The sequence below is a fragment of the Myiozetetes cayanensis genome, unplaced genomic scaffold, assembly GCF_022539395.1.
Source record: "Myiozetetes cayanensis isolate MyiCay16 unplaced genomic scaffold, myiCay2020 scf274, whole genome shotgun sequence".
Taxonomy (NCBI): Eukaryota; Metazoa; Chordata; class Aves; order Passeriformes; family Tyrannidae; genus Myiozetetes; species Myiozetetes cayanensis.
The window spans coordinates 8145-27301 of NW_026087493.1; the positions used below are offsets into that span (position 1 = coordinate 8145).

The following is a 19157-nucleotide window of genomic DNA, read 5'->3' on the forward strand; positions in this document are numbered from 1 at the left end:
AATCCCAGTTTGGGGTGTCCCAGTCCCAGTTCATGATCTCCCAGTCCCAGTTTGGGATGTCCCATACCAGTTTGGGATGTCTCCTCCCATTTTGGGGGCTCCCAGTCCCAGTTCGGGGTGTCCCTGTCCCAGTTCGGGGTGTCCCAGTCCCAGTTTGGGGTGTCCCAGTCCCAGTTTGGGGTCTCCCCTCCCCGCCCTCCCCTTTTCCCGTCCTCCCTCCTTCCCCGCTCTCCTCCCTCCCCCTCCCTCCCTCTCCCTCTCTCTCCCCTCCCCCTTCGGGCGCGGTCAGAGCGTCCCAGGAAAAACTTTTCCTCCTCCGTCATCCCGGGATCTTCATCGCCCCCCTCCTCCTCCTCCTCCGTCATCCCCGGGGACTTCATCGCCCCCTCCTCCTCCTCCTCCTCCTCCTCCGTCATCCCAGGATCTTCATCCCCCCTCCTCCTCCTCCTCCTCCTCCCGCTATCCCGGGAAAAACTTTTCATCATCCCGGGCCTTCATCCACCCGTCATCCCAGGACCTTCCTCCTCCCCGCCGTTGCCCAGGATCTTCATCCTCCTCCTCCTCCTCTCTTCGTCATCCCAGGACTTTCCTCCTCCCCGCCGTTACCCCAGGATCTTCATCCCCCCCGCCCTCCTCCTCCTCCTCCTCCTCCGCTATCCCAGGAAAAACTTTTCCTCCTCCGTCATCCCGGGATCTTCATCCCCCCCCGTCCTATTCCTCCCCCTCATCCCGGGACCTTCCTTCTCCTCCTCCTCCTCCTCCTCCTCCTTCCCGGGACTTTTATCCCCTTCCTCCGTCACCCCGGGGCCTTCATCCACCCACCCCCGTCGTCCTCCTCCTCCTCCTCCTCCTCCGTCATCCCGGGATCTTCCTCCCCCTTGTCCCCGTCATCCTTGGACCTTCCTCCTCCTCCGTCATCCCGGGACTTTCCTCCTCCTCCTCCTCCTCCTCCTCCCGGCCGTTACCCCGGGACCTTCATCCCTCCCCCTTCTCTCCTCCTCCTCCTCCTCCTCTCCCCGTTGCCCCGGGAGGGTCCCCGGAGGGTCCCGGGGGGGTCCCGGGGGAGTTGGGAGGCCCATGGAGGAGTCCCGGGGGCCCCCGGCGCTGCTGGTGCTGCTCGCGGCCATCGCCGCCCTGGGCGCGACCCCCGCCCCGGCCGCGACCCCCGCCCCGCCCGGTCAGTGAGGGGGGACGGGCTTTGGGGGTCCCGACTTTGGGGGTGGGGGGTCCCCGGGGATGGAGGGTCTCGGGTTTGGGGGTCGCGGTAAGTTGGGGGTCCTGGAACGAGGGGATCTCGGGTTTGGGGGTCCAGAGTTGGGGGGGTCCCTGAGGGATGGAGGGTCTCGAGGTTTGGGGGTCCCGAGTTTGGGGGGTTGTCCCGGGGATGGAGGGTCTCGGTTTTGGGGGTCCCGAGTTGGAGGGGAGTCCCCGAGGATGGAGGGTCTCGGTTTTAAGGGGGTCCCGAGTTTGGGGGTTGGGGGGTCCCAGGGATGGAGGGTCTCTCGGTTTTGGGGGTCTCTCGAGTTTGGGGTCGCGCTTTGGGGGTCCCGAGTTAGGAGGGGGTCCCAGGGATGGAGGGTCTCAGGTTTGGGGGTCCCGAGTTTGGGGTCATGATTTGTGGGGGTCTCAGTGAGGTGGGGGTCCCAGGGATGGAGGGTCTCGGTTTTAGGGGTCCCGAGTTGGAGGAGGGTGTCCCGGGGGTGGGAGGGTCTCGGTTTTGGGGGGTTCCAGGCTTGGGGTCCTCGGTTGTGGGGGGTCTCGGTGAGGTGGGGGGGTCCCAGGGATGGGAGGTCCCGATTTCAGGGGTCTCGGTGAGTTGGGGGTCCCGAGTTGGGGGGGAGCTGCTGAGTTTGGGGGTCTCAGTTTTGGGGGCAGGGGGCCGGTTTTGGGGAGTTCCAGGAGTTGGGAGTCCCGGTGACTTTGGGGGTCCCAACTTTGGGGGGTCCCAATTTTGGAGGGTCCCGGTTGGGGATGGGGGTCCCATTTACCGGGGGATGTCCCAGTGATTTGGAGGGGTCCCAATTTTGGGGGTCCCGGTTGGGGATGGGGGTTCCCATTTACCGGGTGTCCCAGTGATTTGGAGGGGGGTCCCAATTTTGGGGGGTCCCGGTTGGGGATGGGGGTTCCCATTTACCAGGGGGTGTCCCAGTGATTTGGAGAGGGGTCCCAATTTTGGGGGGTCCTGGTTGGGGATGGGGGTTCCCCATTTGCCAGGAGTGTCCCAGTGATTTGGAGAGAGGGTCCCAATTTTAGGGGTCCCAATTTTGGGGGTGTCCCCGATTTGGGGTGGGGGTCCCAGCCGAGTGTCCTTTCTGGGGGATCCGGGAGAATGTCCCTCATTCCCCCCTCCACCCAGCAGGCGCCCCGGGAGATGGGTGGGGGTCCAACCCCTCCCACCCCACCAACATCTGCGCGGGTTTGGGCGTGGGGGGAGGAGGGGGGCCGCGTGTCTCCCAGGACCCCGTGTCGTGTGTCCCCCTTCCCACTCGGCGGATTCCCGGCATTCCTGAGGCTCCCAGGGAAAGGGGGCGTGGGAAGGAAGTGGGAGTCGCGGCCCCAAAATCCCTCAGGTCCCTCCCCACCCTAAAACCTCCGCGGGGGAAGGGAGGGGCGCGATGTGACCACGCCCACTCGCGATTTTGGGGAGGGTTGGGGTCCCAGAGTGGGTCCTGAGGATTTTGGGGGTCCTGGGGTCACTGGGGGTCTCGAGGCTTGAGGGTCTGGGGTCACTGGGGGTCTCGAGGGTGGGGTCCTGGGGGCTGTGGGGTCCTGGAGGATTTTGGGGGTCCTGGGGGTCACTGGAGGGTCCCGAGGGGTCTTTGGGAGGTTCTGGGGGCTGGGGGGGTCCTGGAGGGTTTTGGGGTCCTGGGGGTGACTGGGGGTCTCGAGGGTCTTTAGGGGTCCTGGGGGCTGTGGGGGTCCTGGAGGGTTTTGGGGGTCCTGGAGGGTTTTGGGGACCCTGGGGGTCACTGGGGGGGGTCATGGAGGGCTTTGGGGAGGTCCTGGGGGGTCACTGGAGGAGTCCTGGAGGGTGTTGGGGGACTGTGGGGGGGGATCCCAGGTGGTCTTGGGGGGTCAGTGGGAGGTCCTGGAGGGTTTTGGGAGTCCTGGGGGGCTGTGGAGCAACCTGGGAACATGAGTGGGGCCTTGGGGGGTTCTCAGGGGCCGTGGAGGGGGTCCCTGATGATGTTGGGGTGTCCCAGGGGTCTCTGGGATGGTCCCTGACCCCCCCGTGTCCCCCCCAGGTCTGTCGTTCCTGGAGCAGCCCCAGAACACGAGTGGGGCCGTGGGGAGTTTCAGGGGTAGTGGGGGGGTCCCTGAGGGTGTTTGGGGTCCCTGAGGGTGTTTGGGGGTCCCTGTGCTGATCCCTGACCCCCCCACCGTGTCCCCCCAGGTCTGTCGTTCCTGGAGCAGCCCCAGAACACGAGTGGGGCCGTGGGGGGGTCCCTGATGATTTTGAGGATGTTTTGGGGGTCCCTGTGCTGATCTCTGTGTCCCCCCCGTGTCCCCCCCAGGTCTGTCGTTCCTGGAGCAGCCCCAGAACACGAGTGGGGCCGTGGGGGGGTCCCTGATGATTTTGAGGATGTTTTGGGGGTCTCTGGGATGGTCTCTGACCCCCCCCATGTCCCCCCCAGGTCTGTCGTTCCTGGAGCAGCCCCAGAACACGAGTGGGGCCGTGGGGGGCCCGGTGTGGCTGCGGTGCCGCGTGGGGGGGTCTGGGGAGCCCCCCGAGCTGGGCTGGCTCCGTGACGGGGCCGCCCTCGAGGCCGACACCGACCTGGCCCAGCTGGCCCTGCCCGGGGGGCTCTGGGTGGCCACCAGCAGCCTCAGGTGACAACCGGGGCACCTCCTGCCACCTGGGTCACCTCCTGTCACCCTGTGTGTCACCTGTGTCACCCTGTGTCACCTGGGTCACCTCCTGTCACACTGTGTCACCCCCCACGGCACCCTGGGATGTCCTGGGTCATCACCCCCCCCCGTGTCACCCTGTGTCACCCCGGGGTGTCCTGGGTCACCTCGTGTCACCCTGTGTCACCTGTGTCACCCTGTGTCACCCACCCTGTCATGCTGTGTCATCCTGGGTCCCTGTGTCACCTCATGTCACCCTGTGTCATCTGTGTCACCTGTGTCACCTGGGTCACCCCTCGTGTCACCCTGTGTCACCCCGTGTCACCCTGTGTCACTTGTGTCACCCCGTGTCCTCCTGGGTCACCCTGTGTCACCTCATGCCACCCCTCGTCACCTGTGTCACCTGTGCCATGTCATCTCACGTCATTCCTTGTCACCCATGTCACCCCCTGTCACCTGTGTCACCCCCTGTCACCCCCTGTCACCCCCTGTCACCCCCTGTCACTGCATGTCACCTGTGTCGCCTCCTGTCACCCTGTGCCACCCTTGTCACCCTGTCACCCCCTGTCACCCCCGTCACCCCCTGTCACCGCATGTCACTCGTGTCACCCTGTGTCACCCTTTGTCACCTGTGTCATCTCCTGTCACCCTGTCACCCGTGTCACCCTGTCACCCCATGTCACCCTTTGTCACCTGTGTCACCCCCTGTCACCCTGTGCCACCTGTGTCACCCTGTCACCCCCTGTCACCCCCGTCACCTGTGTCACCCTGTGACCCTGTCACCTGTGTCACCTCCTGTCATCTGTGTCAGCCCGTGTCACCCATGTCACCCCCTGTCACCCCCTGTCACCCGTGTCACCCCCTGTCACCTGTGTCACCTCCTGTCACCCTGTGCCACCCTTGTCACCCTGTCACCCCCTGTCACCCCCTGTCACCTGTGTCACCCTGTGACCCTGTCACCCATGTCACCACATGTCACCGTCACCCTGTGACCCTGTCACCCCCTGTCACCCCGTGTCACCCTGTCCCCAAAGTCACCCTGTGTCACCCCCGTCACCTATGTCACCCTGTGACCCTGTCACCCGTGTCACCGTCACCCGTGTCACCCCCTGTCACCCCGTGTCACCTGTGTCCTGCCGCCGTGTGTCCCAGTGCCGTGACCCCCTACACCCCCATGTCCCCTGACCCCCCCATGTCCCCCATGTCCCCTGACCCCCTTGTGCCTCCCCGACCCCCCAACCCCCTGTGTCCCCCATATCCCCTGACTCCTCTGACCCCCTGTTGCCCCTTCATGTCCCCACATGTCCCCTGACACCCCTGACCCCCCTGTGTCCCCCATATCTCCTGACCCCCTGGTGCCCCCTGACCCCCCTGGCTGCCTCCCTGACTCCCCATGTCCCCCCTATGTCCCCTGACCCCCTGACCTCCCTGTGTCCCCCATGTCCCCTGACCCCCTGACCCCCTGTGTCCCCCATGTCCCCTGACCCCTGACCCCCCTGTGTCCCCCATGTCCCCCCATATCCCCCATGTCCCTGACCCCCTGTAGTCCCCCCATGTCCCCTCAGCCCCTGACCCTCCTGACCCCCCTGTGCCCCCTGACCCCCCAGTGCCTCCTGACCCCCTGTGCCCCCAGGCTGTCACAGATGCAGCCCCTGACCCCCCATGTCCCCCATATCCCCTGACTCCTCCTGAGTGCCCCCTGACCCCCAGTGCCCCCAGGCTGTCGCAGGCGCAGCCCCCGACCCCCATGTCCCCCCATGTCCCCTGACCCTGACCCCCAAAACCTCCCTAACCCCCTGTGCCCCTAGGCTGTCCCAGGCGCAGCCCCCGACGCGGGCCGGTACCGCTGCTGGGCAGGGCGGGGTCTCTCATCGTGTCCCACGAGGCCCACCTGGAGCTGGCAGGTAAAAGGAGGAAACCCCCAACCCCCGACCCCAGGAACCCCCAATCCCATCCTCAGACCCCCACTAAAACCTGAGACCCCTCCTCAAAACTTTACCCCCCAACCCCCTTTCACTGGGACCACACCCCTCCCCGATCCCCGACCCCTCCCCTCATTTAGGACCCCCTCGACCCCAGGACCCCCAATCTCATCCTCAGACCCCCAAAAACCTGAGACCCCTCCTCAACACTTTACCCCCAAGCCCCCTCTCCAGAGGACCCCGACCACCGGGGACCCTCCCGGGACCCTCCCGGGATCCTCGACCCTCCCCCTCCCTTCGGACCCCTCCCCTCTCCTTTGGGACCCCCTCGACCCCAGGACTCCCCGACCCCATCCTCAGACCCCCCAAACCCTGAGACCTCTCCCCAAAACTTCACCCCCAAATCTCCTTCCTGGGACCTCCCCCTCCCACCCTGATCCCTGGGGACCCTCCTGGGACCATCCCGGGACCCCCGACCCTCCCACAGCCCCCTCCCTTGGGACCCCCTCCTGCAACCCCCAGACCCCCTGGGACACCCCAGAACCCCAGAAACCCCTGATACTCCCCCAAGACCCCACAGTCTCCCTCCAGGACCCCCTAATCCACCCTCCGGACTCCCTGGCCCCCAGTGTCCCTCCAGGATCCCCAATCCCCCTCAGGACCCCTCACTGATCCCCCAGTGCCCCCTCCAGTACCCCCAATCCCCCAGGCCCCTGGCCCCCAGTCCCCGTGTTCGTGGAGGAGCCTCAAAACGTGGAGCTGGGGGTCCCTCCCCCAGAACCCCCGATTTCCCCCAGAACCTCCTGATATCTCCCCTCAGGACCCCCAAATCACCCCCAAATTCCCCCAGGGCTCCCCGTGTTCGTGGAGGAGCCCCAGGACGTGGAGCTGGGGGTGTCCCTCCCCAGAACCCCCAGAACCCCCGATATCCCCCAGAACCCCTGATATCCCCCAGAACCTCCCGATATCTCCCCAAGGACCCCTCTGACCCTCCCAAACCCTCCCCCAGGGCTCCCCGTGTTCGTGGAGGAGCCCCAGGACGTGGAGCTGGGGTGTCCATCCCCCAGGACCCCCAATATCCCCTGATATCCCCCAATAACCCCCAAATCCCCCAGGCCTGCCCGTGTTCGTGGAGGAGCCCCAGGACGTGGAGCTGGGGTGTCCATCCCAGGACCCCCAATATCCCTGATATCTCCCCAATAACCCCCCAAATCCCCCAGGCCTGCCCGTGTTCGTGGAGGAGCCCCAGGACGTGGAGCTGGGGGCGTCCATCCCCCAGAACCCCCTGATATCCCCCAAATCACCCTGATATCCCTGATATCCCCCAAATCCTCCTAGGCCTCCCCGTGTTCGTGGAGGAGCCCCAGGACGTGGAGCTGGGGTGGTCCATCCCAGAACCCCCGATATCCCCCAGAACCCCCGATATCCCCAGAACCCCCGATATCCCCCAAATCACCCCCAAATCCCCCAGGGCTGCCCGTGTTCGTGGAGGAGCCCCAGGACGTGGAGCTGGGGGTGTCCATCCCAGAACCCCCGATATCCCCAGGACCCTCCGATATCCCCTGATATCCCCAAATCTCCCAGGGCTCCCGTGTTCGTGGAGGAGCCTCAGGACATGGAGCTGGGGTGTCCATCCCCAGAACCCCCGATATCCCCCAGAACCCCCGATATCCCCCAGAACCCCCGATATCCCCCAAATCACCCCCAAATCCCCCAGGGCTCCCGTGTTCGTGGAGGAGCCCCAGGACGTGGAACTGGGGTGTCCATCCCAGAACCCCCGATATCTCTGATATCCCCCAAATCACCCCGATATCCCTGATATCCCCCAAATCCCCCCCCAGGGCTCCCCGTGTTCGTGGAGGAGCCCCAGGACGTGGAGCTGGGGGTGTCCACGCCGTTCTCGCTGCGCTGCAGCGCCCGCGGCCCCCGAGCCGGTTCGGCTGCTGTGGCTGCGCGAGGGGACCCCCTGCACGACCCCGGGACCCCCTGGCCAGGAGCCCCTCCGTGCTCAGCCTGCCTGGTCAGCACCGGGGGAGGGGGAATTGGGGGTTGAGGAGCTTGAGGGGTTTTGAAGGAGATTTGGGGAGGTTTAGGGGTGTTTGAGGGGTTTAGAGGTGTTTGAGGTTTGGGGGGTTTGGAGGAGATTTGGGGGTTTACGGGGTGTTTGAAGAGGTTTGGGGGGTTGGGGAGTCTGGGAGGTTTTGAAGGGGTTTTAGGGAGGTTTTGGAGGAGATTGGGGGGGTTTAGGGGTGTTTGAGGAGTTTTTGGGGGTTAGGGGTTGTTTGAGATTTTGGGGGGTTGGAGGAGATTTTGGGGGGGTTAGAGGGTGTTTGAGGGTTTTGTGGGGGTGTTTGAGATTTTGGGGGTTTTGGAGGCGATTTGGGGGTTTAGGGTGTTTGAGGAGGTTTTTGGGGGTTTGGGGGGGTTGTTTGAGGTTTTGGGGGGTTGGAAGAGATTTGGGGGATTTAGGGGTGTTTGAGGAGGTTTTTGGGGGTTTGGGGGTTGTTTGAGGTTTTGGGGGGGTTGGAAGAGATTTGGGGGTTTAGGAGGTGTTTGAGGAGTTTTTGGGGTTTGGGGGGATGTTTGAGGGGTTTTGGGGGTTGGAGGAGATTTTGGGGGAGTTTAGGGGTGTTTGAGGAGTTTTGCGGGGATTGGGGGATCTGGGAGTTTTTGAGGGGGTTTGGGGTGTGTTTGGAGGGGTTGGGGGCGATGGGGTGTTTGAGGGGTTTGGGGGAGGTTAGGGGGGCTTTATGGGGTTTGAGGGGGTCTAAGGAGGTTTGGGGAGGTTTAGGGGAGTTTGAGGGGTTTGGGGGGGTTGAGGAGGTTTTGAGGGGGTTGGAGGGGGTTTTGGAGAGGTTTGGAGGGTTTTGAGGAGATTTGGGGTCGTGGGGGTGTTGAGGGCCAGGGGTCAGGGGAGGTTTGGGGGCTTTTGGGAGTGATGGGGGGGAACTGGGGAGTTCTGTCCTCTCCGGGGGGATTTGGGGAGTTCTGGGTGGGATTTGGGGGGTCTGACCCCTCCCTGGTGACTCTGGGGGTTCCCGTCCCCTCAGGGGGTCGGGGGTTCTGACCCCTCCCTGGTGACTCTGGGGGTTCCTGTCCCCTCGGGGGGATTTGGGGGTTCTGGGTGGGATTTGGGGGTCTGACCCTCCCTGGTGACTCTGGGGTTCCTGTCCCCTCGGGGGGATTTGGGGGTTCTGGGTGGGATTTGGGGTCTGACCCCTCCTGGTGACTCGGGGGTTCCCGTCCCCTCGGGGGGGTCGGGGGTTCTGACCCCTCCCTGGTGACTCACGGGGGGCGCGGGGGGCCGGAGGTGACACCGCCCTGAGTCACCCGGGGAGGGGGAGGGGGAGGGGAGGGGGAACACCACGGGGGAGGGGAAGGGACAAGGAAGGGGGACCCTCCAGGAGTCCAGGCAGCCCCCCAAACCCCCGGACCCTCCCAAAAACCCCTTCTGGACCCCCAAAACCCCCTGAATCCCTCCCAAACCCCTCTGGACCCCCCAGAACCCCCTGGATCTTCCCAAAACCCCCTGGACCATCCCCAGAACCCCCTGGATCCCCCAGACCTCCCTGGATCTCCCCAAAACCCCCTGGACCCCCAAACCCCCTGGATCCCCCAAAAACCCCTGGACCCCCAAAACCCCTGGATCTCCCCAAAACCCCCTGGATCTTCTTAATTCCCCAGAATCCCCCAAAACCCCCTGGATCTCCCCAAAACCCCTCTGGATCCCCCAAAGCCCCTGGATCTCCCCAAAACCCCCTGGATCCCCCAAAACCCCCTGGATCCCCCCAAACCCCTCTGGATCCCCCAAAACCCCCTGGATCCCCAGAACCCCTTCTGGATCCCCCAAAACCCCTGGATCTCCCCAAAACCCCTGGATCCCCCAAAACCCCCTGGATCTCCCCAAAACCCTCTGGATACCCCCCAAAAACCCCTGGACCCCCAAAACCCCCTGGATCCTCCCAGAACCCCCTGGATCCCCCAACCCCCCCGGATCTTCCCAGAACCCCCTGGATCTCCCAAAACCCTCTGGATCTTCCCAAAACCCCTGGATCCCCCAAAACCCCTCTGGATCCCCCAGAACCCCCTGGATCCCCCAAAACCCCCTGGATCCCCCAGAACCCCCTGAACCCTCCCAAAACCCCCTGGATCTCCCCAAAACCCCTCTGGATCTCCCCAAAACCCCCTGGATCCTCCCAAAACCCCCTGGATCTTCTCAATTCCCCGAATCCCCCAAAACCCCCTGGATCTCCCAAAACCCCTCTGGATCCCCCAAAACCCCCTGGATCTCCCCAAAACCCCCTGGATCCCCCAAAACCCCCTGGATCCCCCAAAACCCCTCTGGATCCCCCCAAAACCCCCTGGATCCCCCAGAACCCCTTCTGGATCCCCCCAAAACCCCCTGGATCTCCCCAAAACCCCTCTGGATACCCCCAAAAACCCCTGGACCCCCAAAACCCCCTGGATCCTCCCAGAACCCCCTGGATCCCCCAACCCCCCGGATCTTCCCAGAACCCCCTGGATCTCCCCAAAACCCTCTGGATCTTCCCAAAACCCCCTGGATCCCCCCAAAACCCCTCTGGATCTTCCCAAAACCCCCTGGATCCCCCCAAAACCCTCTGGATCCCCCAGAACCCCCTGAACCCTCCCAAAACCCCTGGACCCCCAAAACCCCTCTGGATCTCCCTAAAAGCCCCTGGACTCCCCAAAGCGCCCTTGAATCCCCCAAAACCCCCTGGATCTCCCCAAAACCCCTTCTGGATCCCCAGAACCCTCAGAATCCCCCAAACCCCCTGGATCCCCCAAAAAACCCTGGACCCTCAACCCTCGGATCCCCCAAAACCCCTCTGGATCCCCCATAACCCCTGGATCACCTCAGCCTCCCGACCCCCTAAACCCCCAAATTTACACCCCATCCTCCCTCCCCCAGGGCTGAAACCGCAGCAGCTCCTTCTCGTGCGAAGCCCACAACGCGCGTGGGGTCACCACGTCCCAGCGCCTCCGTCACCGGTGGGGCCTGGGGGCCTGGGGGCCCGGGGGTTTGGGGGTCTCGGGGTCCCTGGGATCGGGAGGGTCCCATTGAATCCTCCCCCACCCCAGAGCCCCCAAAGCACGCGGGGAAGTGGGGGAGGGTTGTAGGTGCTCGGTGGGGAGGGGAGGATCGAGGAGACTTTGGGGGTGCCGGGGAGACTTTGGGGGTGCCGGAGGATTTTGGGGTCCCACTGACCCCTCTCCCCCTTGTGGAGCCCCAGAGCCCCAAAACCCGTGGGAGGGAGGGAGTGTTGTAGGTGGTCATTGGGGAGGGGAGGATCGGGGAGACTTTGGGGGTGCCGGGAGGGTTGGGGAGACTTCTGGGGGTGCAGAGGGGATTTTGGGAGTCCCACTGACCCTCTCCCCTCGTGGAGCCCCAGAGCCCCCAAAACCCGCGGGGAAGTGGGGGAGGGGTTGTAGGTGCTCACTGGGGAGGGGAGGATCGGGGAGACTTTGGGGGTGCCGGGAGGGGCTGGGGAGACTTTGGGAGTGCCGGAGGATTTTGGGGGATCCCAGGGGTCCCAGGAGTCACGGGGGGGTCCCACTGAACCCTCAGACCCCTCAGTGAAGCCCCAGAGCCCCCAAAACCCGCTGGGAGAGAGGGGAGTGTTGTAGGGGATCAGTGGGGAGGATCGGGAGATTTTGGGGGTGCCGGGAGGGGGCTGGGGAGATTTTGGGGGTACCGGGGCGATTTTGGGGTCCCTGACCAGGCCCCCCTCAGTGGTGCCGCAGAGCCCCCAGAAGCTGGTGCTGGTGCGGGGGCCGCGCTGGCTCGAGGTGTCCTGGGAGCCGGGGCCGAGTGGGGAGACTCCCTGGAGACCTGCACGGTCCAGGTTTGGGGGGACACGCGGGGGTGTGGGAGGTGTGAGGGGCACGGGGGGGGTGGGAGGGGCACGGGGACACACGGGGGGACACGGGGGACACGGGGGACACCAGAGGGCACAGGAGGAGGGTGTGGGGGCACAGGGGGAACACGGGGGGGCATGGGGGGACACGGGGGACACACGGGGGTGTGAGGGGATGAAGGGGGCATGGGGGGACACGGGGAGACACGCGGGGTGTGGAGGATATGGGGGACACGTGGGGGTGTGAGGGGATATGGAGGGGCACAGGGGGACACAGGGGGACACAGGGGACATGGGGGCACGGGGGGACACGCGGGGGGTGTGAGGGGCACGGGGGGCACGGGGGACACGGGGGACATGTGGGGGCACATGGGGGCACACAGGGGGTGTGAGGGGCACAGGGGGGCACAGGGGGCATGAGGGGACACTGGGGACACACTGGAGGGTGGAGGGGCACGGGGGGACACTGTGGGGGAGCTGGGGGACACGGGGGGCACGGGAGGGGTATGTGGGGATATGGAGGGGCACAGGGGGACACAGGGGGCATGGGGGACACGGGGGGACACGCGGAGGTGTGAGGGGCACAGGGGGCACATGGGGGCATGAGGGGACACAGGGGGGCACGGGGAGGGGTATGTGGGGATATGGAGGGGCACAGGGGGACACGGGGGGCATGGGGGGCACAGGGGACACGCGGGGGACGTGTGGGGCACGGGGTGACGCGCGTGGGGGTGTGAAAGGGATATGGGGGGACACAGGGGAGTGTGAGGGGCACAGGGGGGCACACGGGGGACACGGGGGTCTCCAGAGGGGCGTGAGGGACACGAGGGGGACACTGTGGGGAGCTGGGGAGCATGGGGGGACATGAGGGGGATATGGGGGCACATGCGGGGGTGTGAGGGGCACGGGAGGACACGGGGGGAATATGTAGGGAGTGGGGGGGCACCGGGGGCGTGGGGGGTGAGGGGCATGAGGGGACACAGGGTGGGGCATGGGGAGGGTGTGGGGGGCACTGGGGGGACACGGGGGGCATGGGGGATATGGGGGGACACGCGGGGGTGACACGGGGGACATGGGGGGTGTGAAGGGGATATGGGGGACTGAGGGGACATGGGGGCACACAGGGGGGCGACACGGGGGACACACGGAGGGGCTCAGGGGGGACACGGAGGGGCATGTGGGAGTGGGGGGACACAGGGGGACGCGAGGGGGTGTGAGGGGCACAGGGGACACAGGGGAGGGGGCATGTGGGGAGTGGGGGTGGGCATTGGAGGGCATGGGGGGCACAGAGGGGCACGCGTGTGGGTGTGAGGGGCACGGGGGGACATGTGGGGGGGCACCGGGGGACACGGCAGGGGCATGGGGGATAGTGGGGAGTGTGGGGGGCACGAGGGGGTGTGAGGGGCACGAGGGGACACGCGGGGTGGGGAGGCGTGGGGGCACAGGGGGTGTGAGGGGACATGTGGATGTCTCGGGGGCACAGGGGAGTGTGGGAGGGATATGGGGGCACAGGGGGTGAGGGATATGGGGGGGCACAGGGGGGATGTGGGAGGGGATATGGGGGCACGGGGGGGTGAGGGATATGGGGGCACAGGGGGATGTGGGGGGGCGTGGGTGGGGGCACAGGGGGTGTGAGGGGATATGGGGGCACGGGGGTGTGAGGGGATATGGGGATGTCTCGGGGGCATGGGGGTGAGGGGATATGGGGGCACAGGGGGTGTGGGGGCACGGAGGACACGCGGGGGTATGGGGGGGATATGGGGGGTGTCTCATGGGGCACGGGGGATGTGGGGGATATGGGGGCACAGGGGGTGTGAGGGCATATGGGGACACAGGGGGATTTGGGGGATATGGGGGGTTGTGGCGGTCCGGGTGGGATCCCCACGGGCTCTGTTATGTCCCCCCCCACCCCCCCGCAGGCGGTGGGCGCTGCCGAGGACCTGAGCCGGGTGCCCCCCGGGGGTCTCTACAACCGGGTGGTCGCGGTGCCCCCGTTCAGCCACCGCATCGGGGGGCTCCGCCCCTTCACCCCCTACCGGGCCCGCGTGTCCTGCCGGAGCCCCCCCGGCCCCTCCGCGTGGACCCCCTGGGTGCCCATGGCCACCACCGAGGGGGGTGAGTGGGGATTTGGGGACCCCCCTGGGACCCCCTGGGTGCTCCAAGGGACCCCTGGGTGCCTGTGCCACCACCGAGGGGTGAGTGGGGATTTGGGGACCCCCTGGGTGCCCATGGCCACCACCGAGGGGGGTGAGTGGGGATTTAGGGGACCCCCCCTGGGTGCCCATGGCCACCACCGAGGGGGGTGAGTGGGAGGGCTTCAGGGACCCCCTGGGTGCCCATGGCCACCACCGAGGGGGTGAGTGGGGAGGGGCTTCAGGGACCCCCTGGGTGCCCATGGCCACCACCGAGGGGGTGAGTGGGGTTGGGGACCCCCTGGGACCCCTGGGTGCTCAAGGACCCCCTGGTGCCCATGGCCACCACCGAGGGGGTGTGTGGGAGGGGGCTTCTAGGGGACCCCTGGGTGCCCATGGCCACCACCGAGGGGGTGAGTGGGGAGGGGATTTGGGGACCCCTGGGACTCCCAGTGCTCCAAGGACCCCTGGGTGCCCATGGCCACCACCGAGGGGGGTGAGTGGGGAGGGGGCTTCAGGGGACCCCCTGGGTGCCCATGGCCACCACCGAGGGGGGTGAGTGGGGAGGGGGGATTTGGGAACCCCCAGGGTGCTCCAAGGGACCCCCTGGGACCCCCGAGGGACCCCTTGGGTGCCCATGGCCACCATGGAGGGGGCGGAGTGGGAGGAGGTTGGACTTGGGGACCCCCTGGGACCCCTGAGGGGGTTGGTGGTGTCAGAGCCTCAGGGACTGGATTTGGGGGGTCTTTTGGGTCTGGATTTGGGGTCCCTGGGGATGGGGGGTGGGTTTGGGGTCCCCAGGGGATTTGGGGGTCTTTTGGGTCTGGATTTGGGGTCCCTGGGGATGGGGGGTGGGTTTGGGGGTCCCCAGGGGATTTGGGGAGTCTTTGGGTCTGGATTTGGGGGTCCCTGGGGATGGGGGTGGGTTGGGGTCCCCAGGGGATTTGGGGGGTCTTTTGGGTCTGGATTTGGGGTCCATGGGGATGGGGGTGGGTTTGGGGTCCCCAGGGGATTTGGGGGGTCTTTTGGGTCTGGATTTGGGGGTCCATGGGGATGGGGGTGGGTTTGGGGTCCCTAGGGGATTTGGGGGGTCTTTTGGGTCTGGATTTGGGGTCCCTGGGGATGGGGGTGGGTTTGGGGTCCCCAGGGGATTTGGGGGATAGGGGGGTGGACTGGATTTGGGGGTCCTAGGGATGGGGGTGGGTTGGGGTCCCCGGGGGATTTGGGGGATAGGGGCTGGGTCTGGATTTGGGGTCCCTGAGGATGGGAGTGTGAATTTGGGGTCCCCATTGCCCTGGGAGGAGTGTGAGGGGGCTGACAGGACGTGGGGGTCTCTGGGATCCCCCTGGTTTGGAGGGTCCCAGACACCCCCAGCTGACCTCCCTCCCCCTCCCAGCTCGGGGCCCCGAGAACGTGACGGCCGAGCTGGAGGGGGCAGGGCCCGGGTGCGCTGGGGACCCCCTGGGGACCCCTCAGTGGGGTGCTCAGGGGTACAGGCTGAGCTACAGCACCGACCCCCACCACCAGGTGGGACCCCGGAGCCTCCATCACCCCCATAGCCCCCCCACCCCTGTGCCCCCTAAGACACCCTGTGCCCCCCATCACCCCCATGACCCCCATCACGCCCCCATCACCTCCATGGCCCCCATCACCCCTGTGCCCCCAAGACCCTCCATCACCCCTGTGCCCCCATCACCCCCATCACCTCCATGGTCCCCCATCAACCCCTGTGCCCCCATCACCCCCATCACCTCCATGGCCCCCACCATCCCCTTGCCCCCAAGACCCCCATCACCCCCTGTGCCCCCCATCACCCCCAATCACCCCCATGGCCCCCATCACCCCCTTTGTCCTCCATCAACCCTTGCCCCCATTGTGCCCCCATGGCCCCCCAAAATCCCCATTGCCCCCCATCGACCCCCATTTCCCCCTTGCTTTGCCCTCCATCACCCCCTGCACCCCCCAACCCCTGACCCCCATTGTCCCCCTGTGCCCCCATCACCTTCTGTGCCCCCATCAACCCCTGCCCCCATTGTCCTCCCATTGCCCCCATCACCCCCTTTGCCCCCATACCCCCATCTCCCCATTGCCCCCATCACCCCCTTTGCCCCTCGACCTCCCATTTCCTCCCCTGACCCCCATTTTCCCCTCTGACCCCCATCACCCTCTGTGCCCCCAACACCCCTACCCCCATTGCCCCCTATGCCCCCATTATCCCCTGTGCCCCCTCTGACCCCCATTTTCTCCCTGACCGCCCCGGTGCTCCCCAGGAGGTTCTGGACGTGGGGTTGGCTCAGGAGGCCACGCTGGATTTGGGGTCCCCCCTGCACAACGTGACCCTCCGCGTGGCCCCCTACACTGGGGACGGGCCCTGGAGCCCCCTGCTGCTGCTGCTGCCCCGTGAGTCACCCCCTCCCCAAAACACCCCCAAAACACCCCCAAATCACCCCAAAACACCCCCAAAAACACCCCTGAACACCCCAAATCACCCCCAGAAACACCCCTAAATCACCCCCAAAACACCCCCAAAAACACCCTGAACACCCCAAAAACACCCTCTAAATCACCCCCAAAACACCCCAAAACCACCCCAAAAACCACCCTGAACACCCCCAAATCACCCCAAAAACACCCCCAAAAACACCCCCAAATCATCCCCAAAAACACCCCCAAATCACCCCCAAAAACACCCCCAAACACAGCCTTAACACCCCCAAATCACCCCCAAAACACCCCCAAATCACCCCTCAAAAACACCCCAAAAACACTCTGAGACACCCCAAAAACACCCCAAAAACACCCCAAAACCCATCCTGAACACCCCAAATCACCCTCAAAAACACCCCCAAAAACACCCCAAATCACCCCCAAAAACACCCCCAAAACACCCCAAATACCCACAACCCCAAAACCACCCCAAAACCACCCCAAATACCCACAAATCTCCTCAAAACCAACCCAAAACCCTGGACCCCCAAATCACCACTAAAAACACCCAAAATACCCATAAATTACCCCAAAACCACCCCAAAACCCTGGACCCCAGATCACCACCAAAAACACCCTGAATCCCCTCAAAACACCCCAAATCCACCCCCACAAACCCCGACCCCCAAAATCACCCTGAATCCCCCAAAACCCTGGACACCCAAATCACCCCACAAATCACCCCAAATACCCACAAATCCCCCCAAAACCACCCCAAAACCACCCCAAAACCCTGGACCCTCAAATCACCCCACAGATGCCCCCACAAACAACCCCAAAACCCTGGACCCCAAAATCCCCTCCAAAAACAACCCCAAATCCCCCAAAACCCTGGACCCCCAAATCCCCACCAAAAAACTCCCAAAATCCCCCCAAAACCCTGGACCCCTAATCTCCCCAAATCCCTCTCAATCCCAGCCCCAAATGTCCCCAAATGCCCCCAAATCCTCCCCAATCTCTCCCAATCCCAGCCCCAGAACTCCCAAATTTCCCCAAATGCTCCTCAAATCCCCCCAAAATCCCCCTCAATCCCACCCTCAAATCCCCCAAATTTCCCCAAATTCCCCCAAATGCCCCCCCAAATCCCCCCCAAATCCCCCCCCAAATCCCTCACTGACTCCTCCTCGTGTCCCCACAGCTGGAGAGGCCCCACTGGAGACACATCTGGGTGAGGATGGGATGGGATGGGATGGAGATGGGATGGGATGGGATGGGATGGGATGGGATGGGATGGGATGGGATGGGATGGGATGGGAGGGATGGGATGGGATGGGATGGGATGGGGATGGGATGGGATGGGATGGGATGGGGATGGGATGGGATGGGATGGGATGGGATGGGATGGGAGGGGATGGGATGGGATGGGAGGGGATGGGATGGGATGGGATGGGATGGGATGGGATGGGATGGGATGGGATGGAGGGGATGGGATGGGATGGGATGGGATGGGATGGGATGGGATGGGATGGGATGGATGGGTGGGGTGGGATGGGATGGGATGGGATGGGAGGGGATGGGATGGGATGGGATGGGATGGGATGGGATGGGATGGGATGGGATGGGATGGGATGGGATGGGATGGGATGGGGTGGGGTGGGATGGGATGGGATGGGATGGGAGGGATGGGATGGGATGGGATGGGATGGGATGGGATGGGATGGGATGGGATGGGATGGGATGGGATGGGATGGGATGGGATGGGATGGGATGGGATGGGATGGGATGGGATGGGATGGGATGGGATGGGATGGGATGGGATGGGATGGGATGGATTGGGATGGGATGGGATGGGATGGGGTGGGATTGATGGGATGGGATGGGATGGAGGGGATGGGGTGGGATGGGATGACAATGATGATGATGATGACGATGATGACGATGATGACAATGACGATGATGGCGGCAATGGTGACAACAATGACAACGATGACAATGATGACAATGATGACAACAATGACGATGACAGCGATGACAGTGTTGATGATGACAACAGTGACAATGACGATGACGGTGACAATGGCGACAACAATGACAGTGATGACAATTAATCACAACAATGATGTTGATGATGACAATGACGATGACGCCGATAAGATAGACGATGACGCTGACAATGACCCCAATAACGTTGACAATGACAATGACGATGACCCCGATAACACTGATGATGACAATGACGATGACCCCAGTGACGTTGACGATGACAATGACAACGATGATGACCCCGATAACGTTGATGATGACAATGACGATGACCCCAGTGACGTTGACGATGACAATGACAACGATGATGACCCCGATAACGTTGATGATGACCCCAATGACGTCGACGATGACAATGACGATGACCCCAATGACATTGACGATGTCAGTGATGATGGCGCCGATAACGTTGACGATGACAATGACACTGACGCCAATGCCACCCCTGCCAATGTCCCCTCCCCGCAGTGCGGCCGGCGGTGCCCGGGGGTTGGTGGCCGGCGCTGGTGGCTCTGGTGGCCGTGGGGACGCTGGCGCTGGGGGCGCTGGCCGTGGTGGCCGCGCGGCGGCGGCGGAAGGAGACGCGGTTCGGGTGAGCCCCACCCCGGGACCCCTGGGGACCCCTGTGACCCCCATGACCCCTGTGACCATTGGTGACCTTCTGTGACCCCCCATGACTTCTGGTGACCTCTGTGACCCCCCCATGACCCCCTGGTGACCCCTGTGATTCCCATCACCCTGGGGACCCCCATGACCCCTTGGTGACCTCCCATGACCCCTTTGAACCCTGAGGACCCCTGTGACACCCCATGACCCCCCCATGACCCTGGTGACCCCAATGACTCCCTGGTGACTCCCTGTGACCCCCATGACCCCTTGTGACCTCCCATGACTCTCTAGTGATGGCC

General features: G+C 64.5%; 1 protein-coding gene across 1 annotated transcript in view; it reads left to right on the top strand.

Moving 5' to 3' along the window:
• The first annotated feature begins 1077 nt into the window (after positions 1 to 1077).
• LOC126643643 (tyrosine-protein kinase receptor UFO-like) overlaps positions 1078 to 19157 on the top strand; it is a 29624-nt gene continuing 11544 nt past the window's right edge. The window contains 15 exon segments of the mRNA XM_050322156.1: positions 1078 to 1177; positions 3246 to 3302; positions 3395 to 3427; positions 3516 to 3548; positions 3636 to 3756; positions 3788 to 3831; positions 5658 to 5753; positions 7613 to 7694; positions 7696 to 7791; positions 11513 to 11624; positions 13567 to 13894; positions 15176 to 15306; positions 16050 to 16179; positions 17405 to 17434; positions 18718 to 18841. Of these exon segments, the coding sequence (XP_050178113.1) occupies positions 1078 to 1177; positions 3246 to 3302; positions 3395 to 3427; positions 3516 to 3548; positions 3636 to 3756; positions 3788 to 3831; positions 5658 to 5753; positions 7613 to 7694; positions 7696 to 7791; positions 11513 to 11624; positions 13567 to 13894; positions 15176 to 15306; positions 16050 to 16179; positions 17405 to 17434; positions 18718 to 18841 (1517 nt within the window).